The sequence below is a fragment of the Ambystoma mexicanum genome, chromosome 10, assembly GCF_040938575.1.
Source record: "Ambystoma mexicanum isolate Mex_15411 chromosome 10, UKY_AmexF1_1, whole genome shotgun sequence".
Taxonomy (NCBI): domain Eukaryota; kingdom Metazoa; phylum Chordata; class Amphibia; order Caudata; family Ambystomatidae; genus Ambystoma; species Ambystoma mexicanum.
The window spans coordinates 1,238,042,960-1,238,063,948 of NC_090932.1; the positions used below are offsets into that span (position 1 = coordinate 1,238,042,960).

The following is a 20,989-nucleotide window of genomic DNA, read 5'->3' on the forward strand; positions in this document are numbered from 1 at the left end:
AAACCATTTCCTATGGGGTGATATAAAGCTTTCGTGCTGTGTTTGATAGCTCGTTTTTCTAGAAATTCTTGGATCTCTTGTGACATGATTTGGGCGCCATTGTCTGATATTAGTTCTTGTGGCTCACCCTCTCTGCTAAATATTTCTTCTAGAAATGTTTTCACTTTTCTGGCAGTAACAGACTCTTCAATGATTCCAAACTCCACCCATTTGGATGTATAGTCAACTAATACGATGAAAAATCTTTTGTGGTTCTAGTATCTCATACGGGCCTGCTATGTCAATAGCCAATTTTGTCCAAACTGCATCAGGAACAGGTACTGGTTGCAGCGGCGTCATCCTGGTAATCTTTCCCTTATCGCTCACTGCACATGCAGAACAATCTTTGACCATTGCTTCCAAATCTCCCCACATATTGGGCCACCAGTATGCCTCTCTCACTCTTCTCTTCGTTAGGCTTCTCCCTACATGCCCTTCATGTGCAATTTCCAGTATCCTTTCTCTTAAAGTTACAGGCAGAATAATGTGATCCCCCCTGTATATGCATATCTCATCACATGGGATTTCATCTTTTATCTTCTCCCAAGTTCCTATGCTTCTCTCAATCTCTTTCCAGTCACTCACAACTGCTCTCCTCAACTCTCCCTGTTCTGAATCTGTTTTTGTAGCTTCAATCCATTCCTCTCTATTGAAACTAGGATGTACTTGCGCAATGACGCAATCACTGTTTTGATATTCCATCGTCTCCACTGATACAAGGCAAACGAGTAAAACAATCTGCCACCACATTTGTTCTCCCTGGAATATACTTTATGATTACATTGTACTGCATGATGATCAGGATCCATCTCCTAATGCGTGGAGAAGTCAAATGTGGGTTTTTTGGATTCATAACATGAATAAGCGGCTTGTGATCGGTCTTAAATTCAATGGGGGTTCCCCAAATAAGTCCTTTGAAATGTTCTAGGATCCATTTCACCGCCAAAGCCTCTTTTTCAATAGTCGAATAGTTTCTTTCCGCTCCTTTCAAAGTTCTAGAGGCAAAAGCTATCAGAACCACGGATCCATTTTGCACTTGTTCCAAAACGCCTCCTAGACCACTGTTGCTTGCATCCACTGATATCATGGTCTTGGCACTACAATCGAACATCTTGAGGATAGGTGCTTTATTGATCAACATTTTAATTGTCTCCAGTTCTTTCTTGCATTCATTGGACCATTCAAATTTCGCACCTTTATTCATCAAGTTTCTCATTTGACTTGTTCTGTCAGCATAATGATCCACAGACTTCGAGTAATATTCTGTCAGGCCTAATAAGCTCTGAAGTCGATCTTTGTTCACAGGATCAGGTAGTTTGAGAATAGTGTTCACCAGGGTCTCCTTAGGTTTTATTCCCTCTGCATTTATGCAGTGTCCTAAGTATGACACCTCTTTTTTCTTTATTTTACATTTGTCAATCTTGAGGGTAAGACCTTTTTGCTGTATGACCTGCAACACTCCTAGTAGTTTGGCATCATGATCCTCTTCAGTCATAGCAGACACCAATATGTCGTCCTGGCGATAATACACGCCTCGTAGACCCTTGAACAGATTGCATCAGTCTCTGGAATGCAGCAGCTGCCAACGCCAAACCAAATGGCATTCTCTTTTATCTAAATGCACCCAAGGGTGTTATGAACGATGTGAGGTGTCTAGACTCTTCTTCCAGGACCACCTGATGGTATGCAGAGGATAAGTCCAATGTAGTGAAAAATTTTGCAGGATCCATGGTAGTGAGCATTTCTCCAATGTTAGGCAGGGGATGGCGATCCACCCATATGCCGTTATTGAGATCCCTCAAATCGACGCACATCCTGATTGACCCCTCCGGTTTTCTCACAATCACTATAGGAGAAAGCCACTCAGAGCTCTCAATTGGTTCAATAATGTCCTGTGAACACAATTTCTCCAATTCCTTTTGTAGTGCTTCCCGGGTGCCAATGGGGATATTCCTTACTTTGTGAACCACTGGCTTTGCCCCTCTCTTGAGAATTATGCGATGTTTGAAACCTTCGAGGACACCAATGTTATCATTAAATACCTTTGGAAAACTCTTGGCTAAACTCGTAGCAGAATCACAGCTCTTGTCTGTTACACACAATATGGGTACATCCTCTCCCGGGTGTATCTTGATCTTCAACGATGCCTGTTCCCACCAACCTACAATTGAAAAGCCATCTTGGGCTACACATAATCTGCACTATGTCTTTCTCCCTTCAAAGTCCAAATGTACCCAAGTATAGCCCACAATGTTGATCGGTGTCTTACCATAGCCACTCGCTCTAACTTTGGTCATGTGTAAATCCTCCATTTTCTTCTTTAACACATTCAGGTACGTCTCCATGCCTACCATTGTATATGGAGATCCCGTATCAACCATAACCTGTAAGGTGATGCCATTTATAGCCATAGGCACCCAAGGGCCAACAGAACTTTCCATCGATGTAAATGCCAATAACTGCACTTCTTCGAATCCACTTGTGATGGCTACTATATCATCCGAACCACCAACTTCTTCAAGCGCTCTCACGCTATTTACAGAACCTCTTCTAAATTGAGTGTTATTCCTTGCCGTGTTGTAAAGTGAATTGAATCTACCCCTTCCCCTGGAAGTGCGGCAGACCTTGCCAAAATGTCCAACTTGTCCACATTTATAACACTCAGCCCTATTTGCCGGGCAATCTTTTTCTGGGTTGACATGTCTATACCATCCATATTTACCACAGCTGCTCTGTGACCTATGCAATGTTTCTCTGTTTTGCCTTGAATTCATACCAAAATCCGACTTTACTATTCTCTTCACAATTGCCACTAATGCCTCTTCATCTCTGTTGGATCCCTCCATTTCTTGGACTGACTTTATGTCAATATACTCTGGCTTATTCTGAACCTCTTTCATGCATTTTTCCCCAAGTTCAATTGACCTGGCTATCTCCAGTGCTTGTTCTAGTGTTGGAATCTTTGCTTGCCATAGTCTTTGCTGGATCCGGGGATCAACTACATGCAGGACAATCTGGTCCCTCAAATATTCGTCCGCAACTCCAGTAAATTCACAGGTAGATATCAGACCTCTCAATGCTGCAACATATGTATCAACAGATTCATCCTTACTTTGCCTCCTAGAAAAGAATCTGTACCTCTCAAGCACAATGTTCGTTTTGTTCCCAAAATGCACGCTTAGTTTGGACAATGCAGTCTCATATTTCCTAGCACTGCTAGCAGAATCACTTGTCCCTTCCTCTGCATCACCAGGATCTGGCAAAGTTCTGAATATCCTCAAAGCCTCTGCCCCCACACAATTGAGCAAAGTAGCCTCCTTCAAATCATCGTTAAACTTAGCCCCTCCGATTGCCCTTAAGTAGACCTGAAAATTATCCAGCCACTGCTCCCATTTGTATACTGGACTCCCTTGTTGGGCAAGCAATTTTACAGGGGCCACAATGTTTTGCATGGCTACTGCAGCTGTTCTATTGCTGTGACGGGATGTGTGTCTATCAAAATGGCAATTTGTCTTTAATAAATACTATGCTGTCCCTTTCACTCCAACCAATGCATATTACCAGTTTCTCAGTCTGTGCACGTTCCTTTGTTATATAATTGTTTATTATGCTTGATCACGATCTACACATGTCTGCCGTGCAGCGTGCCAAATGTCGTCGCTAACGCTACTTCTTAAATGTCAGTACGCCGGAATACAGGTGCCGATTCACAATGTATTTTTCGTAGTAAATGCTGTTGCTATGGCATCCACATCACAATCCCCACAAAATGGAGGCACGCAGAGCACGCACCTAGGTCCTTTCCTCTGCAGGAAGTAGTCCATGTGGGCAATGACGCGCAGACTCACTGCGCGTACTGTGGAGCTCCCCTGTATGCCAGCTCGCGCACCGTTCAAACAATGCCAGTCTCCCTCAAAGCGTTCCCCGCTGATGATGACGTGTTCACTCACCGCGCGTTCCGTTGAGCTCCTCCGTATGACGCTCGCGCACACTTCAAACGATGCAGATTTCCCTCAGTGTTTCCCCCGGTGAGCGATACACTTTGGCTGCATTAGCATTAAAGCCTGACCTTGTTCTGTGCCGATCGCATGGATTCAGCTGTCTTCACCGGCGCTGCAACCCCAGGCGCCACACTGTCTTCTTCTAGGGTGCACGTTTTAACTTATGATAACGCACCCCAACACACATCCTGGGACTTCCTCCACTGACAGCTCCTCGTCGCCAATTGTTATGTAGTCTCACCAATGACGATGTGATACCACTAATAGTTTCATAAGTTTATTGTAAGGAAGTCCCTCACAGCATATCTGTATCTTACTGCATCTTCTTGTGTGGTTCTCAATCTAGGTTCTGGAACCACACAAGATGAACACTCTTAATAGAATATAGAACATATGCAGATTAGTATTCTACATTATAACAGCCGTTGACATAGATAGGCCATCACAGAGTTCTCAGACTCTAATCTCGAGTTTCCGTCTGCCAATGTTCTTGTTGAAAGTAAGCATGTTCCTCGTTGTCTAGGCCCGGTATGCTGTCCTGGAGCTTGGTAAACAGAAAAACAAATATACTCATCTTCCCTGAAATCATGTCACAGTTACTAAGTCATGATATATAAAATGAGAAGCAATTAATCAGTATTACATCGTGAATTTAGATGCAATACGGCTTATTCTGTTTAACATCCAGCTCCCATTATGGTGGGTTCCTCCGAGCATTAGGAGGTGAATCAGGTTCAAATACTCTCAAATTCGACAAGGTTGTGTATATTACCTCATTGATAAGAAGGGGTTTTGCCCATAAGAAATATCTTGGGAACCCACTTCCAATGTCCCTGCACCCTGATTGGTCGCCCGTTTTCATGAACCTACATGTCCGCAGGTGGCATGCCAGGCCCGATCATATGACATGGATGCCACTGTGAAACGTTAAAAGGAACAGGAAAGAAGCCTCATCATAAAACTACAGTTAAGGCAAACAATCTTTTTCTGTGTTCCCTGAACCTTGAATCCTCAAGACTATTGTTGGAACTGCTCAGTGACTTTGGAGTTCTTTTTTTCCTTTTTTGAAGAATTATTCTCTGCCTCACTAGTTTCGTTCTCTTTCCCAAGGCCAGGTGCAAAGTTTGACTCTTGGCGAGCAAGAAACGGTGTGCTGTGTGTATATGTAGAATTGAGGTGGCGAGTGACTTATGGATGGCTAGTAGCTTGCAACTTGATTTTTTTGTACGTTGTCAAGATCATGACGCAGTTCGCAGTTGTAGCCCCACTCGAATAGGGATAAGTCAGTAGAGGTCAGTAGAGGTCGGCAGAGTTTCTCTCTGCGAATAGGGTCAGTGAAAGGAGCTTTTCTAAGTTCTTGGCATCTTCATCCACCCATTTCCTTAGGAGGTACTTCAAGGTTTAATAGCATCTTTGTGAAGACTCTCCTGACTAAGCCATCCATCCGAGATCTATAGATGGTTGACCGGGCAGCGTCAATACGTAACTGTGTTTTGAGTTCGGTCATAAGCTTTGACATAAGGCTCTCCAACAAACAGAACAAAATGCTCAAGTATTTGCTCAGTGGTGTTGCATAGGAAATATGCCTTAGGGAAACTGTTGGCATATTCCACCACCACCAATGTGTACCTATTCCCAACTTTGGAAACACTTCAGGGAAACAAAACGTCCATAATTATGCATGCGCACAAACACATGTAAACACACACACACACACACACACACACACACACACACATATGCACCCACTGTCGCACTCTCTCACGCACTTTTTTATTGAAACCTGCTCACTGTGATCTATACATTTCTCGGTGCTGAACACATCCATCAATGCACACCAAACGTATTCCAGAAAGGTTGTGAATACAACCTTTTCCTATTATGTATTTGTGCCATTACCTAAATAATAGTTATCATTCTCTTTGGCACAAGCAGCATACAAATTTACAGTGGCAACACTAACCTAGATTTGGAAAAGACCCAGAATTTTCTTTGGGCACATCGATTTTAAAAGGGGAGAGCACTGAAATACACCGTTGAGGAAAGGAGCTAGCTTGCAGCGTGAAAATGTTTGACAGAGGCAATGCTCGCCTATAATATTTGGACAGGATTTCCTCGGCAGTCAATATACCTAGGTGCCTACTAGGGTCTTTTCATTTCCTCATTACATCCCAAAGCCATGGCCGGAACATCTCATGACACATAATGTAACGTCCCCCTTACTTCGTATGCAACCCTCAACAACATGCACAGCACTCTGTTGCTTTCTAGATAAATTTGTGCTATATACGTTCTAAATATAAATACAGGTCTAAGAATGTTCTTTGAGCACACCAGACATAAAAGGACGGCGGCACTTGTATATTGTTGAGCCAAGCCTCCTCATGATGATCTTTGGGCACAAGCAGCATGAAAATGTTTCACAGTGGCAATCTAAGCAAATATACTTTGGACAGGACAAAGAACTTTATTTGGGCAGACCTAACCTAAAAAGAGGACGATGGGGAAAGGCAGCGTTGGCACATATTGTTGAGGGAAATTCGACAATTGCCAATTTTATAAGCCATTTACAGTACGTGGATAGGCAGGCATAGGAGGCATCACCTTTTGAATTCTGGGCATGAAGTCCTTACATTTTAATAAAATGTAAAATTACAAGTCTCACAATGTAAATCCAAAAACACTGTCAAGGGCCTAGGCTAAACTAGACCGATAGTTGTCCATTGGAGAACTCTGGGCATTGGCCAGAGAGTTAGATATTGTTAACAGTCTGGCTAAAGCATTTTATAACTAATCTACTGCACTTCCCTCTCTCCCCTGGCACTTTTCCCTTTCTCCCTACCCTTGCACTTGGCCATCTGAATGACACCTGGCCTAGTAAAATCGTTGTGTCTTTCCACCGTTTTCCCTCCCCTGCCTCGTCGCGCCTTGAAACACTTGTGTATAGGCGCGTTATAAATGCTATATCATATCATTGCTACTATTTGCGTACAATAAAGATATTCTGTGTCAGCCTGCAAACTCGGTGTGGCGCGCAGAAGGCAATTACCAGGTCACTGATGAGCTGCTCCACCAGCCCTCCTCCCCTTTCGATGATGTGGGTCTTCGGGTCCCGTGGAGGCTCAGGTCTGCAGCATCTCCTGGTCACTTCAAGGAGGCTTTCGGCCAGTTCCAAATACCCAGGGGGGCCCGGTTCCTCTTGCCTCCTGGAGGCCTCGAGCGGTGTTCTTACAGGGACTCCGCGAGTGGAACAAGAGGGCACAGGTGGGCCACCGGGTGTAGGACACCCAGGTAAAGAGCTCCACTCTCGCACCGGCTCAGCTTTCGACTTCTCTTCCCTCCTGTGTCCTTTGGATCCTGCACCCGGCCGGTCTCTCCTCCCATGTGGCCCAGCTCTTAACTCTCTCCTTCGCCTCTCAAGCTCTTCCCTCCAAGACCGCCGGAATTCCCGCAGAGGTGACTCTCGAGACATCCCTTCGCTGTTCGCGAGAAACTGCGCGGCTTGAATCCACCTCCCTCGGCGTACCTGCACGGCCGACAAATGCTTAAGGTTCACACAGCACTCTGTTAACGATGCATAACCAAGAAGCGGTCCTGTCGGGGTCAGGCGAAACGTCACCAGTCGACTCAATGCATTACTTCTCAAAGAGCGTATGGGAAAACTATGATGCGTGCCTGGACCTAACATGGCTGTAGCTGGGACTTGAACTGTCAGCTTGTGAGCATCCCCAAACACACAAGAAAACGTGTTTCGGTGTTCCAACGTCAACACCCCCCTGGTCCTGGAAACAAGTATCTTACTCAAATCGTTCCTTCCTTCCAGGTTGTGGTAAGCACTACAGCGCAATGTTGTAGAAAGTATATCGTATGTGTTTGATGTATCTGGGCACATTTATTTACCTATTGAACTGCATTGGGATTCGAGAGATTTTAGGAGGGAGAAAGTAACACATTTAGCTGGTGAATGTTTCCATTAATGGGGCGTAAATAATTGTTTTGAAATTTGCATAAGCGACTGAACGCAGGCAGCGAGCCCCTGTTCTGTAATTTTTGGTATCCCATACCGATCCGGTATCCGTAATGTTACCAAAAAAATAGATTGGGGCATTTTGTGGGCGGGAATGAGCCAACCTGGAATTGCGTGCACTGCATTCGAGGGGAAAGTAGCAGGAGTTTCACCGTGGCTGTCCCACCAGCCCCTCTTGCAATGCTGAATACACTCCCCTGACTGGCCAATATGGAACACGGGGTTATGCCGGTGTTGTGCAACATTTGGTACCCCATGTTGTGTGGTGACCCCTCCTGGGAGCATGGTAGCTCCCAGGATGTTGTAATGGGTCACATGGCTGAGCCACGTGACCAACCTAATAAAAGAACTGAGCTGCTTCCGGCTCAGCAGTCACTCCCATTCTGGCTCCAGCGTCGTTCCTGTTGCACCATGCTGGTGCTGCGCTGTAGGTGCTGGGCCCACGGACAGGGCCCAGCTTAAGGATGGTGCCCCTGCCGGGCAACGCCGTCCCTGTGGGTCCCCCAGCCATGTGAGGTGGGTTGGGGATGCGACCCCGGCCTGGGTGCCCCCAGAGCCGGGACCGTGGTGGCCAGGTGGACCTGGCCACGTGTGCGGAGCTCCGGTGATCTGGAGCGGGGTGGGCTGAACCCCCACCCCTGAGTATGCAGCATGGGCGCCACCTAAGTGTGTATACTGTCGGGTGCCACTCGACCCAAGCATGGGGCTGCCCGATGATCCAGAGCAGCCCCCAACAATGGCGACGAGGGCTGGAGCCCTGCGTGTGAAGCGGCGTCGGCCGCATGTGGAGGAGCGCCTGCCCCCACCGCCACCAGGAAGAAGGAAACTGTTTTCTCACCTTTCCGGGGGGAGTGAGAGTGCCCCGCGGCATCGGCCGCACAGACAATGTGCGGAAAACATTGCCGGACACAAGAGATGGATGCGGGCCCATCTCCAACTGGGCCCGCTAAGGAGGGAGAGGGGCCCTGCGCGCCCCGAAAGGGAATGGTGAGGCGGTCCCAACTCCAACTGGGCCCGCATAGAACATGGTGGGCGAGCTGCCTACATGTCCCCCGAGGGAGATGGAGGAAGTCCGCGGCGTCGGCCGCGTGGGTGTCTGCGCCCCTCCCCCCATCCTGGACACAGACTCTGCCGCATCAGGGGAGGGGAGAAACAAATGGGTGGCGTCGGCCGCAATGAGAGGAGGCATGGCCGCAACATACGGATGCCCGCGTTGGGGAGAGAGGTGAGGCCCTGCACCCCCACAACAGGCAATGGAGAGGCATCCGCCGCAATGGGGAGGCCAGCTGCCCCTTGTTCCCATCTGACAGGACTGCCCGTGAGGAGCAGGAAAAGAGGTGGGTGCCGCCGCACAGCTGAGGCGGCCCCGGTCCAAGAGCGAGGCGGCCCCGGTCCAGGATCGGGTGCCGCCCAACAGCGGGGTGCCCCCCCTCCCAAGAAGTGTTGTGGCGGCTGAGGCCGCAACAAGGAGGTGAGCTGCCAGCCCCTCCCCCAGCAACTACAACGAGGTGAGCTGCCTGACCCTCCCCCACCCGCAACACGCCCTGTGCGGCTCCGCGAAAGTGGAGAATGCCCCGAAAACAGAGAGGGGCCGCCAAAAAGCTGACGCGGCACCATGGGAGGCAGGCCCAACAACAACTGGGCCCGCGCGCAAAGAAAAAACAATGCTGCAGGCCCGAATCCAACGGGGCCTGCAAAGGAAAGGGACAAAGGAGGCGGGCCCAACACCAACTGGGCCCGCAAGAACAAAGGGAGAAGCTGCAGCGATGAGGAGGAGCTGCACTTCCCCCCCTCCCACTGTCAGGAGCCGCACGCAATGGTCTCTGCCCTGCCACAATGAAGAGCGGCGTACATCGCCGCATGGGAAAACGGATGCGGGCCCGACTCCAACTGGGCCCGCAAACGAAATAAGACCGGTGCCGCCTCCCCGCCCCCACTGTGAGGAGGAAGATGCGGCTCTGCCCCAACAAAGAAGTGAGCCGCTGGCCCCTCCCCCACCCCGGGCAAAGAGCAGCGAGGTGGCTGCATTGAAACAACTGGGCCCGCGGCGGTGAATGGAAAAACTGTGATGCTGGCCAAACATAACGCCAGCAACCCCCATGTGAAGGGGGAGGTGTGAAAGGTGGCCGGTTTGTCCGTCGTCGGTGCCCTGACTCTGGATTTGGCCGATGTGGCCCCTGGGTTTCCCCCAGGTGCGGCTTTGCCGGCCCGTTTGTGACTCTGGTGAATGGTGGCCAAGGGGAACATTAAGGAGGACCCTAATTGGTCTCCTGCAGCTCCATCTGTGCAGAAGAGGAGCCTCGTCACCGATGGCCCCCAGAAGTCGGCCGACACTGCTGTGCGGGGGGTGGCCCAGCAGGTGGACAGTGTTGGGTGGTGTACCTCTGTACACAAAGACTGCTTGATGTGGGGCCAGTGGCGTGCACCAGCGGGCTGTGTATTAGTTGAACCTACTCACCCAGACTAATAAAGTGGTGTACAATGAGTAGAGTGTTGATAGGAGTAGGAGTGTGTAGCGTTTTAAGTTTGTTTTGTTGTTTATTAAAAAATGGAGTGGTGTTGTATGGTGACCCCTCCTGGGAGCATGGTAGCTCCCAGGATGTTGTAATTGGTCACGTGGCTGAGCCACGTGACCAACCTAATAAAAGAACTGAGCTGCTTCCGGCTCAGCAGTCACTCCCATTCTGGCTCCAGCGTCGTTCCTGTTGCACCATGCTGGTGCTGCGCTGCAGGTGCTGGGCCCACGGACGGGGCCCAGCTTAAGGATGGTGCCCCTGCCGGGCAACGCCGTCCGGACGGTGCCCCTGCCGGGCAACGCCGTCCCTGTGGGTCCCCCAGCCATGTGAGGCGGGTTGGGGATGCGACCCCGGCCTGGGTGCCCCCAGAGCCGGGGCCGTGGTGGCCAGGTGGACCTGGCCACGTGTGCGGAGCTCCGGTGATCTGGAGCGGGGTGGGCTGAGCCCCCCACCCCTGAGTATGCAGCATGGGCGCCGCCTAAGTATGTATACTGTCGGGTGCCACCCGACCCGAGCATGGGGCTGCCCGGTGATCCGGAGCAGCCCCCAACACCCCATACCGAGGCTCGGAACTCTCCTACTTTGGTCTGCGATCTACAAAGATGGGATACCGGATCGGTATGGGATACCAAATATTACAGAACACCCCCACAGTGCTTGGTCGGCGCAGGATTTTTTTAAAAAACAATTGGTTAAAATGGTGCACTTTACAGCAAACTTTTTAATGAAAAATTGGTTCAAACGTGATAAAACTTAAAATCAGTTGTGGTGGCCCCAATGAGTAGAGGACACTGGATTGGTGTAGAGGTATGTGGTGGCCTGGAAGGATGACGGGACGCTGTTGAGGTTTCGTTGGGTGTTATTTATACACCTGTTGTAACAAAACAGTTTGGGGTGGGTATTGTGTCCAGGGCAGGGTTGGTGAGTGTACTCACTGTTATGCTGTCCAGTTCATGCAGTTGATTTCACTGCATGCAATGTGTCAGAGGCTTTGACTCACTCGAACAGCAAGAGCACCCAGGAGGCTGCCCTCAGCCTTGGTATTACACTCTGCTGTCAGGGGCCTCTGTCAGGCAGGCCATGCTGTTTCCCACAAGGTGTTTATTTGGACAACTTACATAAACAAAGGGAAGAGAAGGCGCTCACAGTTCATGGAGTAGTACTCACAGTTAATTCCTATTGGAGCAGTGCAGTTTGCCTCACTGCACTGATAATACATATTTACACCCTCTAATCGCTAGAGCTCCAACAAGGCTTATTGTCAGCTATGGAATTACGCCCTGCAAGTAGAGGAACCTGCTTGTGCTGCATGTGGTAATGTGCCATGGTCATCCGGCACCCCGTGAACCCCCCCAGCCAACAGAGCACACTGAACGTGATGCTCTCGGTTTGCAAACGCCCACTGGCGGTCATGTGGTCTGCCCCCTTTAATACCCACATGCTGCGTGTGTCTGAATTAAAGGTACAGACATCACACTCCTTTTTCATAACAAAACACAACAGGAGGTATAAACCGGGTATAACACAACCATAAAAACATTTCACTGCAAACCCCCCTCCCCCTCCATTGCTTTATTCAAACAGGCACCCATTGTCCCACACTCAGTCCGATGGACAAGGAGCGCAAAGTTCAGGGGTCCTATATATAGTCCTGGAGGTGTGCATGCTTCCCCCTTCCCACTCTCTGGGCATACCTCCTGCCCACTCCCAGCTCGGACTCTCCTCAGCTGCGTCCCCTCAACCCAGGGATCTTGGCGGGTCGGCAGAGCCACCGCCATTGTCGGGCACCTCGTTACAAGCTTTCCTCAGGGCGCCCTCCGGCCTGGCACTCACAGTCACTTCTTCTTGGCTGGGGTCCCCCCACCTTCCTGAAGAAACTAGTGTTCTGTGGGACAGTTGCAGTTCCATCAGATGCTGTCACCATGGAGCTATTGACTGCAACAACGTCCAGGGGGTTGGGCTCATGGGTCAGGGACAGCTTGCTTTGAGGGCGGCGGTTTCTCACCAGTACCTCATCTCTGGGGCTTAGTTGATGCTGTCCGTGGCCCCTCATCACATTCTCACCATCCGTCCTTGCTCTTCTTTCCTGCTCAACCTGAGCATCGTCGGTCATTGCTGGCTCCCTCACACTTGCATCAGGTATCAGGCCCCTCGGGCATCGCTGAAACATTGCCTCCACGGGTGCCACTCCAGCTGACGCATGAGGGGTAGCTCTATACTCCCTCAGGAATTGATATAGTGCTCGCTGAAGGCACTGGCCCTGTCCATGGACAATTCTGAAGATTTTGTTGAGGGTCCCCATAAACCGCTCTGCCTCGCCGTTCGCACGCAGCCAGATGGGCCTGATCTTCCAGTGACGGATCCCATATTCCTACATGAGCTGTGCAAAACTGTCCCCTGGAACGGTGGTCCATTGTCCGAGCACAGAGTCTGGGGAAGCCCATGAGTGGCAAAGATCTTCTCGAGAGCCACTGCGACCCTGTCGAACGACACCGACTCGACAAACTCAACTTCGGGGTACCATGACCATTCATCCATTACCACGAGGAAATGAACGTCCCTGCAAGTGGACCCAAAATCTGCATGTACGATTTCCTAGGGGCGCGTACCTCAGGGCATGGTTTAAATGATGGGCTCCTGCTGTGCCGGGCAGGCTGCTTGGCGCCACACGCAGGCCAAGACAAAATCCCCCACCTTCTTCTCGAGATCGGGGAACCACACTTTCTGCCGCAGTCTGGCTTTTGTCTTGGCCATGCCCTGATGTCCGTGGTGTGCCAGCTCCATGACCTGCTGAACTTTACTTAACGGCGCCACAATGCACTCTCAGCGGAGAAGAAACCCAGACTCCATGAACGTTGGTTCATCCCTCACCCTCCAGACGTGTTCCAGTGTCGTCCACGTCTCTTGAATTCTTCTCCCGAGGGTCTCCACCACCGACCTCCATTCACCCTTTTGAAGAGCTCCCTTGAGCACCTGTATGCACTCACCTGCCTCCACCGCCCTCACCAACTCATGAAGGGGCAGGGCGTTCAGGATCACTGTTTTGCTTTTCTGTCTCGTGTAATGGCCCTAGAAACACTTACCCTATTACACAGACCAAAAGTTCTTGGACACAGGGACGCAATTACACACACTTAGACCAATAGTTGGAATATAATCGGCTCTTACAGGCCCTTTTTATTCATACAAGGTATAAGCATACGAATGAGAAAATATGATTGGTTATACATAGACACACACACACAAGCATAGCTGCACACACACAGGTTACATCACTGTTAGTGCATTTGAAAGAGAAAGCTTCATCTCGGCCACTACAACGCAACCCAGTCCCAAGGCAGGTAGGCAGAGAGATCACACGTACTAACGGGGTCTGGAGCAGAGCGTCTTCCCTCTCAGCAAGACTTCATCACCCTGGGTTCCAATTCTCTATCTACCACCAGGATACTTCTTCTCTTATGGGGGAAAAATCCCCGCCCAACTTAGGTTGCCAACCATCCCCGGCCGAAGGACAGACAGCAAGCACAAGGCGCAAAGAGAAGAAAAATCCAGTTGGTAGTGGAAAAACCCAGCTTGTCTCCAGCACGCTCATTCCCAGCACCCCTATCACTTCACCTGCAGAACTCTAACTCTATTCTTGGCTCGTCCTTGAGCGAACAATACACCAGCTTTCCACCACAGTGAGGTCATCTGCTTCAAAATATAATATCGCTGCCGTGGCAGAACTTTTGTCGTGACGAACATATAATCCAGTCTAGTGTGTAGGTTCTGGGGGGCTGAATAATGCGAGTGTTGTCTATCTTGTAAATGGTGTGACCTCCATGCATCCTCTAATCCGAAATCCGCTAACAGAGACTGCAGTGTCCTGGCCGCTGGGGTTGGTCTGTCTATTTTGGTGTCCAGCCTATCCAATTTCGGATTCAGTGCACAGTTAAAATCTCCTCCCCAGATCACCGCCCCTCTCAGGCTCACGCTAAGTTTGCTATATAGGGTTCTGAAGTATGCCGCCATATCCTGATTCGGGGCGTACGTATTTATAATACATATTTCCTTGTTTTCCACCAACCCCTTTATCATTACCATCCTCCCATCTGGTTCGACTATTGAGTGCAGCAACTGGAACGGTACATGCGGTGCAACCCAGGTAATCACCCCTCTAGCATAAACTGAATACGCTGCGCCCACAACAGTCCCTCTCCACTTCTTCTGGACTACCTCCAATTGTCCTTGTGTTAGGTGAGTCTCTTGCAGCAAGGCTATGTCTATTTTCTGTCTGCGCAGATACATCATAACCTTATTTCTTTTTAAGTAGCTATTGAGCCCCCTAATATTGCAGGTAACTACTCTAAGGTCTCCCATGGCATTTCTGGGTCCCACTCCTCCCTCCGCAAGTACAGGCCAGGTATAAATTCTTCCATTCTTTAATATAGGCTCGTTCCCCAATACAAACTTCCCCAAACTGTTAACTCTTCCCGTACACCCCCACCCCCCAACCCTCCTCCCTTCCCAACCCCATCACGCTCCCCAACTCTTCCCCAACTCCCCCCCTTCCTCGCCCCAATTTACCCCGCCTTCCCAACTGTTGCCCAGCTCCATCCCTGCATCTCAGGTACCCCAGCATCTAGCCCTTTTCGGGCAATTGCCTTACTTGCGGCTCAGCAGGGAGATGTCGCCCTAGTGGCAGTCCTCCTATTCTAACTCCTGGGGGTAGGTTGTCTTCATCCCGTTACTCCATTTTTGAAAAAAAACCAAGCTAAGCGCACCTTCCGCTATTCTTGTTATATTACACATTCTATATTCCAGTCCGACGTGTTGAAATGTTTCATGTTACGGTTACCCATTACCCTGCGCCCTTCTCTTGGCATGCATAGCTGTTTGATCACTTATTGTGTCTCTCTCGACCCTGCTCCTCATCTCGTTCCGGGCAGCCATGCGCATCCAGCCATTTCGCCGCCTCCTCTGGGGAGTCAAAAAAGTGCAATTTGTCTTTGTGGAGAATCTTGGTTTTGTAGGGTACAGAAACATATATTTAAATCCGGCTGCGCGGAATCTTCTCTTGATCGCCACATAGCTATAGCGCTGTCTCTGAACTAGCATAGTGTAATCAGGGTATGCGTTGATGGTCGCAGACGCCCTCTTTATCGTCCCTCCTTTCCTGAAGAACTCCAAGATCTTTTCCCTGTCCCTATAGTTCAGGATCTTTGCTATAATTGCTCTCGGTGGGGAGGGGCTCCAGGTTTCGGTCTTCTCATCAAGGCCCTGTGCGCACATTCAACTGCGAACCCTTGAGAGAGCTTATTTGCACCTATCTCTTGTATGATCATGTTTTCCACATAGTTTGTGGGGTCTTAGCCTTCTTCCCCCTCCGGGAGACCAACCACGCGTATGTTGTTGCGTTTCGCTCTTCCTTCGGCCTCCTCCGCTCAGTTCTCCAGGTTGGCTAGCTGCTGCTTCAAGGACTTCCTTGGCGTTGTTCGTGCTGGTATCTGTATTGATTTTCACCGCACTCTCCAGGCCCCTGGTCCTCTCAGCCAGTGCTCTCACATCTTGCCTCAACAGGTTAACCTCTATTCCAACTGCATATATCTTTGTTTCTAACGCCATTCTCAATTCAGCCATCGCTGTCCCCCACAAGGTTTTCAATTCTGTTATGGCTGTCAGGATCACATGGTTTTCACTTGGCGATGCCGTCACTGCGGATGCAGTAGCCACACTTTGCGTTGGGGTGGTGGGGGACTGCTGCGGTTTAGCAAAAATATCCATTGTGGGCTGCTTGCCCTTGGCCTTGGCCTTGCCTCCTCTCACCGACATTTCCGTCTCGTTATTCACTCTCAGGTTTAGTGCAACAGCAGTAATGATGGCTGAGGTGCCGTTGAGCTGGATTAGGTGTGTCTAGCGTTAATACCGCTGGTGAGCCAACCCAATGTGCAGTGCGTTCGTTTTTGTGTTCTCCACAGGGGCTCGTTTCCCAATTTTGTGTCTCTGCTAGCTGTCCTTATGTTATTCATAAGAGACGTGCTCTGCACTGCCTGTATTCCAGCAGCACCTCTCATGTCCTTGCACTTGTGTTGGGGCTTTGTTGGTGCTTAATAGTTTCTGTGTCCCATGGCTACAAAGCTCCTTTAGATGTGCTCTGCATGTGCAGCCTGCCTCAGAGCCCACTCCGTGTGCCCTCAGGCTTCCAGCGTCTGAGGACCGTGCCTGTATCCGCCTGTCTCCCAGAAGCTATTTCTGCCTGTGTTCGGATGCACTGCTGAGAGCGTTGTTTTCAACCCTGACGTTGCTATAAGTGTCTATTTTGCTCCTCGTGGCGGCATCACACGTTCCGCCTTGCAACATGTATCGACCCGGCTTCCATTTCACAATCACTTTCTATCACACGGTCTGCCCGGAGCCGCTCTCCCTCCTTCGCTCCAGCACGTCCTGCATGAGCAGTAGTCTCGCGCCGGATCAGCCGCTCCGGGCTAATCCCGCCATCCGCACCGCTTATCTGCAAACTCTGCGGAGCATTACCCTGACCGGCCCGGGTCGCGGCATGTCCTGTCCTCGCCTTGGGGCTTCGGGACCCTCTCTATGGGTACGCTGGCTTCTGCCGCGGCACGCTTCCCAGACCACAATTTCCCCCAGGGAAGCCGCCTCTGCATATATTATTAGTACCCGGGGGCCTGTCACTCACCGGTGTACTCGCCGGGCGCACACCTCTTATACCATCGCAGGCGTCACTACCACTGAAGCCACCAGTTCTCGGGCGCTACGCTTCTGTAGTCCAGCCCTGCCATTTCACTTGGTGTCTCCTTTGTTTTAGGGCCAGCAGCCATTTTGTTACGAGCCGGCGGGTATTGTCCCAGACTTCAACATTCCGTAGCTGTTGATTCCGTTGGATATTCAGCTCGCAGTAACTTTCAACGGGGTCCGCTCCATTGTATACTGTGTTCCTCTGCTTTTTACGTCGGTATACAATATTTAGCGGCTTGCGTTTTCCTCGGATCACTGGACGGATGCAGGAGCTTGGAAGGAGAGCAGCCTATTCCATGGCTGCCAAGCCACACCCCAGCAAGAAACTGGACAGTTAATGTAATTACTGTCATATATTTCAAATTCCTGCAACTGGCAAATTGAGAACGGAAGAGTGGGAGTGCACAGAGCAAAAACATGCCTAATGGCAGACGCCAATGTGCACTGGAGCAGCATGCGTTACTCTTAATAAATTAATAAATGTCCGAACCTGAGTAACAAAAATGCTGGTTAGTTCAATATTAAAAAGGGGGGCTCGGCGAGCGCGTAAGGCGCTCAGTACAGCTTACCTCGTACAAGGGGCTGGAGAGCTGTAGCTGTGTCGGCTGCCAGGTAGTGAAAGCACTGCGCGCATGCGTATTGCGTGACTTGTGCATTAGACACAGATTTGAATGAAGCTTTATTAAGCTTAAATAAATAACAGCAGCCGAGGGGACACAGCGTCTGAGTCTGTGCTTGTGGGTTGAAGTCAGAATGCGAGAGAATGTATTAGACTACAAATACTATGTGGTATTGGATATGCACATTTAAGTTGGAACAGAGATATATATGTCGTTCAGAACTTGATGAGTAAACCTTGATTACTGTCGTATAGTATGCATTGATACATATCAAAACACAGTATTTTAGCACATTCATAATACAGGGCATACAGAACTATAGGTTGTGATTCAGACACCTGTAGCACAGTATATACAAATGCATTGTGAAATACATTTAAAACAACAGGGTATACACAGTTATGTTAAGTTTCTTTCAGTACAGTCTCCATGTACATCGTGGTTCAGGCAGTTGTCACTGTAGTGCTTTGTAATATTTGCTATGAAGAGAGATGAGGCCTAGTCATGACATATTAAGCCGTTGTGCACTCTTAATTAACGCGTTGATGCAAACCTAATTCACACATTGATGTAGAAACTAACTACATCGTCAGATGTTTTATAGTGGACAAACACTGTGCTATATCAGTCTTGATAAGACAAATTGATGTAAGATAGACAACATGGTGGAGTATAATTTCGGTTAGTAAATACCTGTGTAGGTATCAGTAAGCCAGATATTACACTGTACATTTTTCACTTACATACTGTCGTTTAAGGTGAAAGATGCCTATCTATTCAAGTGTCGAATTATAGTATATTTTAAATTGAAACACTTCTTCCTGCGCTGTTGGTAAAGACATTTTTCAGTGTTACTTAATGATCAGAGAAATATCTTCCACAAGAAAAAATGCAAAAATAGATATTAGGTTATGCATTTGGTATATAATATGATGGATGTGTACCTTTCATAGTCATGTAGGTAGAGTGGGATTACACAGTGGGCTTATCTACTGTTTACAGTGATTACTGAAAACACATTATCTGAAGAAAAGATTCCACTCGATGGACATATTTAAGCCTTGTTTTACTGAATTTAGATGAAAAATCCACTGCTGTTCTAGTTTGCAAAGAGTTAAGTCTCTGTTTCCACCTCTGAATGGATTATTGGCTGTTTGAAGAATAAACCAAAAGATGTCGTTATGGCTTTGTTTTTTTTCCTGAAAATGAGCCACCATGGGTTTGTCAGGTATTGCATTTTTAATGCATGATCTATGTTCACAGATCCGCTGTCTTATTTCTCGTTTGCTTTTGCCTATATACAGTAGTTTACATGGGCACTGGATTGCATAGACTGTCCATTTGCTTCTGCAATTTGTGAAGGTGTTAAAGGTCCAGGTTTTGCCATTCAGGTCAATGGTTTTCAGGTCCTTAGTAATGCAGCAAATAGAACAGGCTCCGCATCTGTGGTGGCCTATGACTGGAGGTAGATTCCACTGTGTGGATTGGGTGGCGGACTTGGTTCGATGTAGGTGTTTACCAAACAATATTTCAGGTTCCTGCTGCGTTTAAACGCAAATCAAGGTTTAGGTGGTTTGAAGTAGTCTGTGTGTAGAGTGTCCCAGTGGTGACTAATGGTTTTCTTAATTGAGTTGCTCAGAGGGGTATAGGTGGTTACGCAGGTGATCTTGTCTTTGCAATTTTCAAGCGACGTCGGCTGAGACATGATTCTCTACTGATATGCTTTGCTCTTTTCCGGGCTCTACGGATGATATGTCCAGGGTAGCCCGTTGCCTTCAAACTAGTGGACAGTTCTTGACTTGTACAATCATAGTCTTCCCGTGTGGTACGGTTTCGTTTTAAGCAGAGAAATATGCCAAAAGGTAAGTTCCCTTTTAGACCCACTGGATGAAAACTATGGAATTCTAGCAGTGTATTTTTAGAGGTTGGTTTTCTGTATAGGCTGGTGGCCAGGGTGTTGGTAGTTGTTTTATAAATTGTTAGGTCAAGAAAGGGTATTGATGTTTTATCATGTTGCATAGTGAATTGGATGCATGATACATATATATATATATAACTGTTCCAACTTAAATATGCATATCCAATACTACATGTAGTCTAATACATTCTCTCGCATTCTGACTTCAACCCACCAGCACCGACTCAGACGCTGTGTCCCCTCGGCTGCTGTCATTTATTTAAGCTTAATAAAGCTTCATTCAAATCTGTGCCTAATGCACAATCCATGCACTTGCACAGTGCTTTCACTATCTGGCAGCCGACGCAGCTACAGCTCTCCAGCCCCCTGGACGAGGTAAGCTGTACTGAGCGCCTTACGCACTCGCCAAGCCCACCTTTTTACTGTTGAACTAACCAGCATTTTCGTTACTCAGGTTCGGGCATTTATGAATATTTTTAAGAGTAACGCACGCTGCTCCAGTGCACAAACGTCTGCCATTAGGCATGTTTTTGCTCTGTGCACTCCCACTCTTCCGTTCTCAATTTTCCAGTTGCAGGAGTTTGAAATATATGACATTAATGACATTAACTGTCCCGTTTCTTTTCTCTCACCGGACTCGTTCCGGGTGACAGTCACTGTTATATCCGCCCTACGTCCCGCAGCGCGGTGACGTAGGGCAGCTAAATAAAAGCCCCGCCCCCTGGAGTGGGAGGCAGTTCCGGGCGAATGCAGACCAGCGTGTGTGTGTGTTTATTCAGCGCTCCTGCCCAGGCCGCGCTCAAGGCCGCGCGGCCTCCTGGACCGGAGCCAGCCCCTCGTGCTGGGCCTCCGGGAGAACAGCATTCAACAATGGCGACGAGGAAGTGAGCGAGCATCCACGCGCTCCACCACCATTTCACACGCGGATGCCACACGGACGCTCTGTGTAAATTTTTGGACACCCGGTGGGGGCCCCCACGATCACGTGACCCCCACCCCCCAAAAAAAAAAATTTAAAAAAAAATATTTTTTTTTTCTTCATTCCCCTCCCACACCTCATCCTCAGGGGGTGAAATTTTTTTTTCTCTCGTTTTCTCCCGGTCATCACCTGCACATCGTCTCCTGCATGGCAC

The 20,989-nt window shown here is 49.0% G+C and overlaps 1 protein-coding gene across 2 annotated transcripts in view; it reads right to left on the minus strand.

Annotated features, from left to right (window-relative positions):
• Window positions 1-7,797, minus strand: part of FBXW8 (F-box and WD repeat domain containing 8) — a 1,779,087-nt gene extending 1,771,290 nt beyond the window's left edge. The window contains exon 1 of one of the 2 annotated variants that reach the window (XM_069619213.1): window positions 7,090-7,797. In XM_069619213.1, coding sequence (XP_069475314.1) covers window positions 7,090-7,728 — 639 coding nt within the window. In that variant the 5' untranslated portion in view covers window positions 7,729-7,797. The remainder of the gene's footprint in view (window positions 1-7,089) is intronic. The other variant, XM_069619212.1, reaches the window with a different exon arrangement.
• Window positions 7,798-20,989: the final 13,192 nt, after the last annotated feature.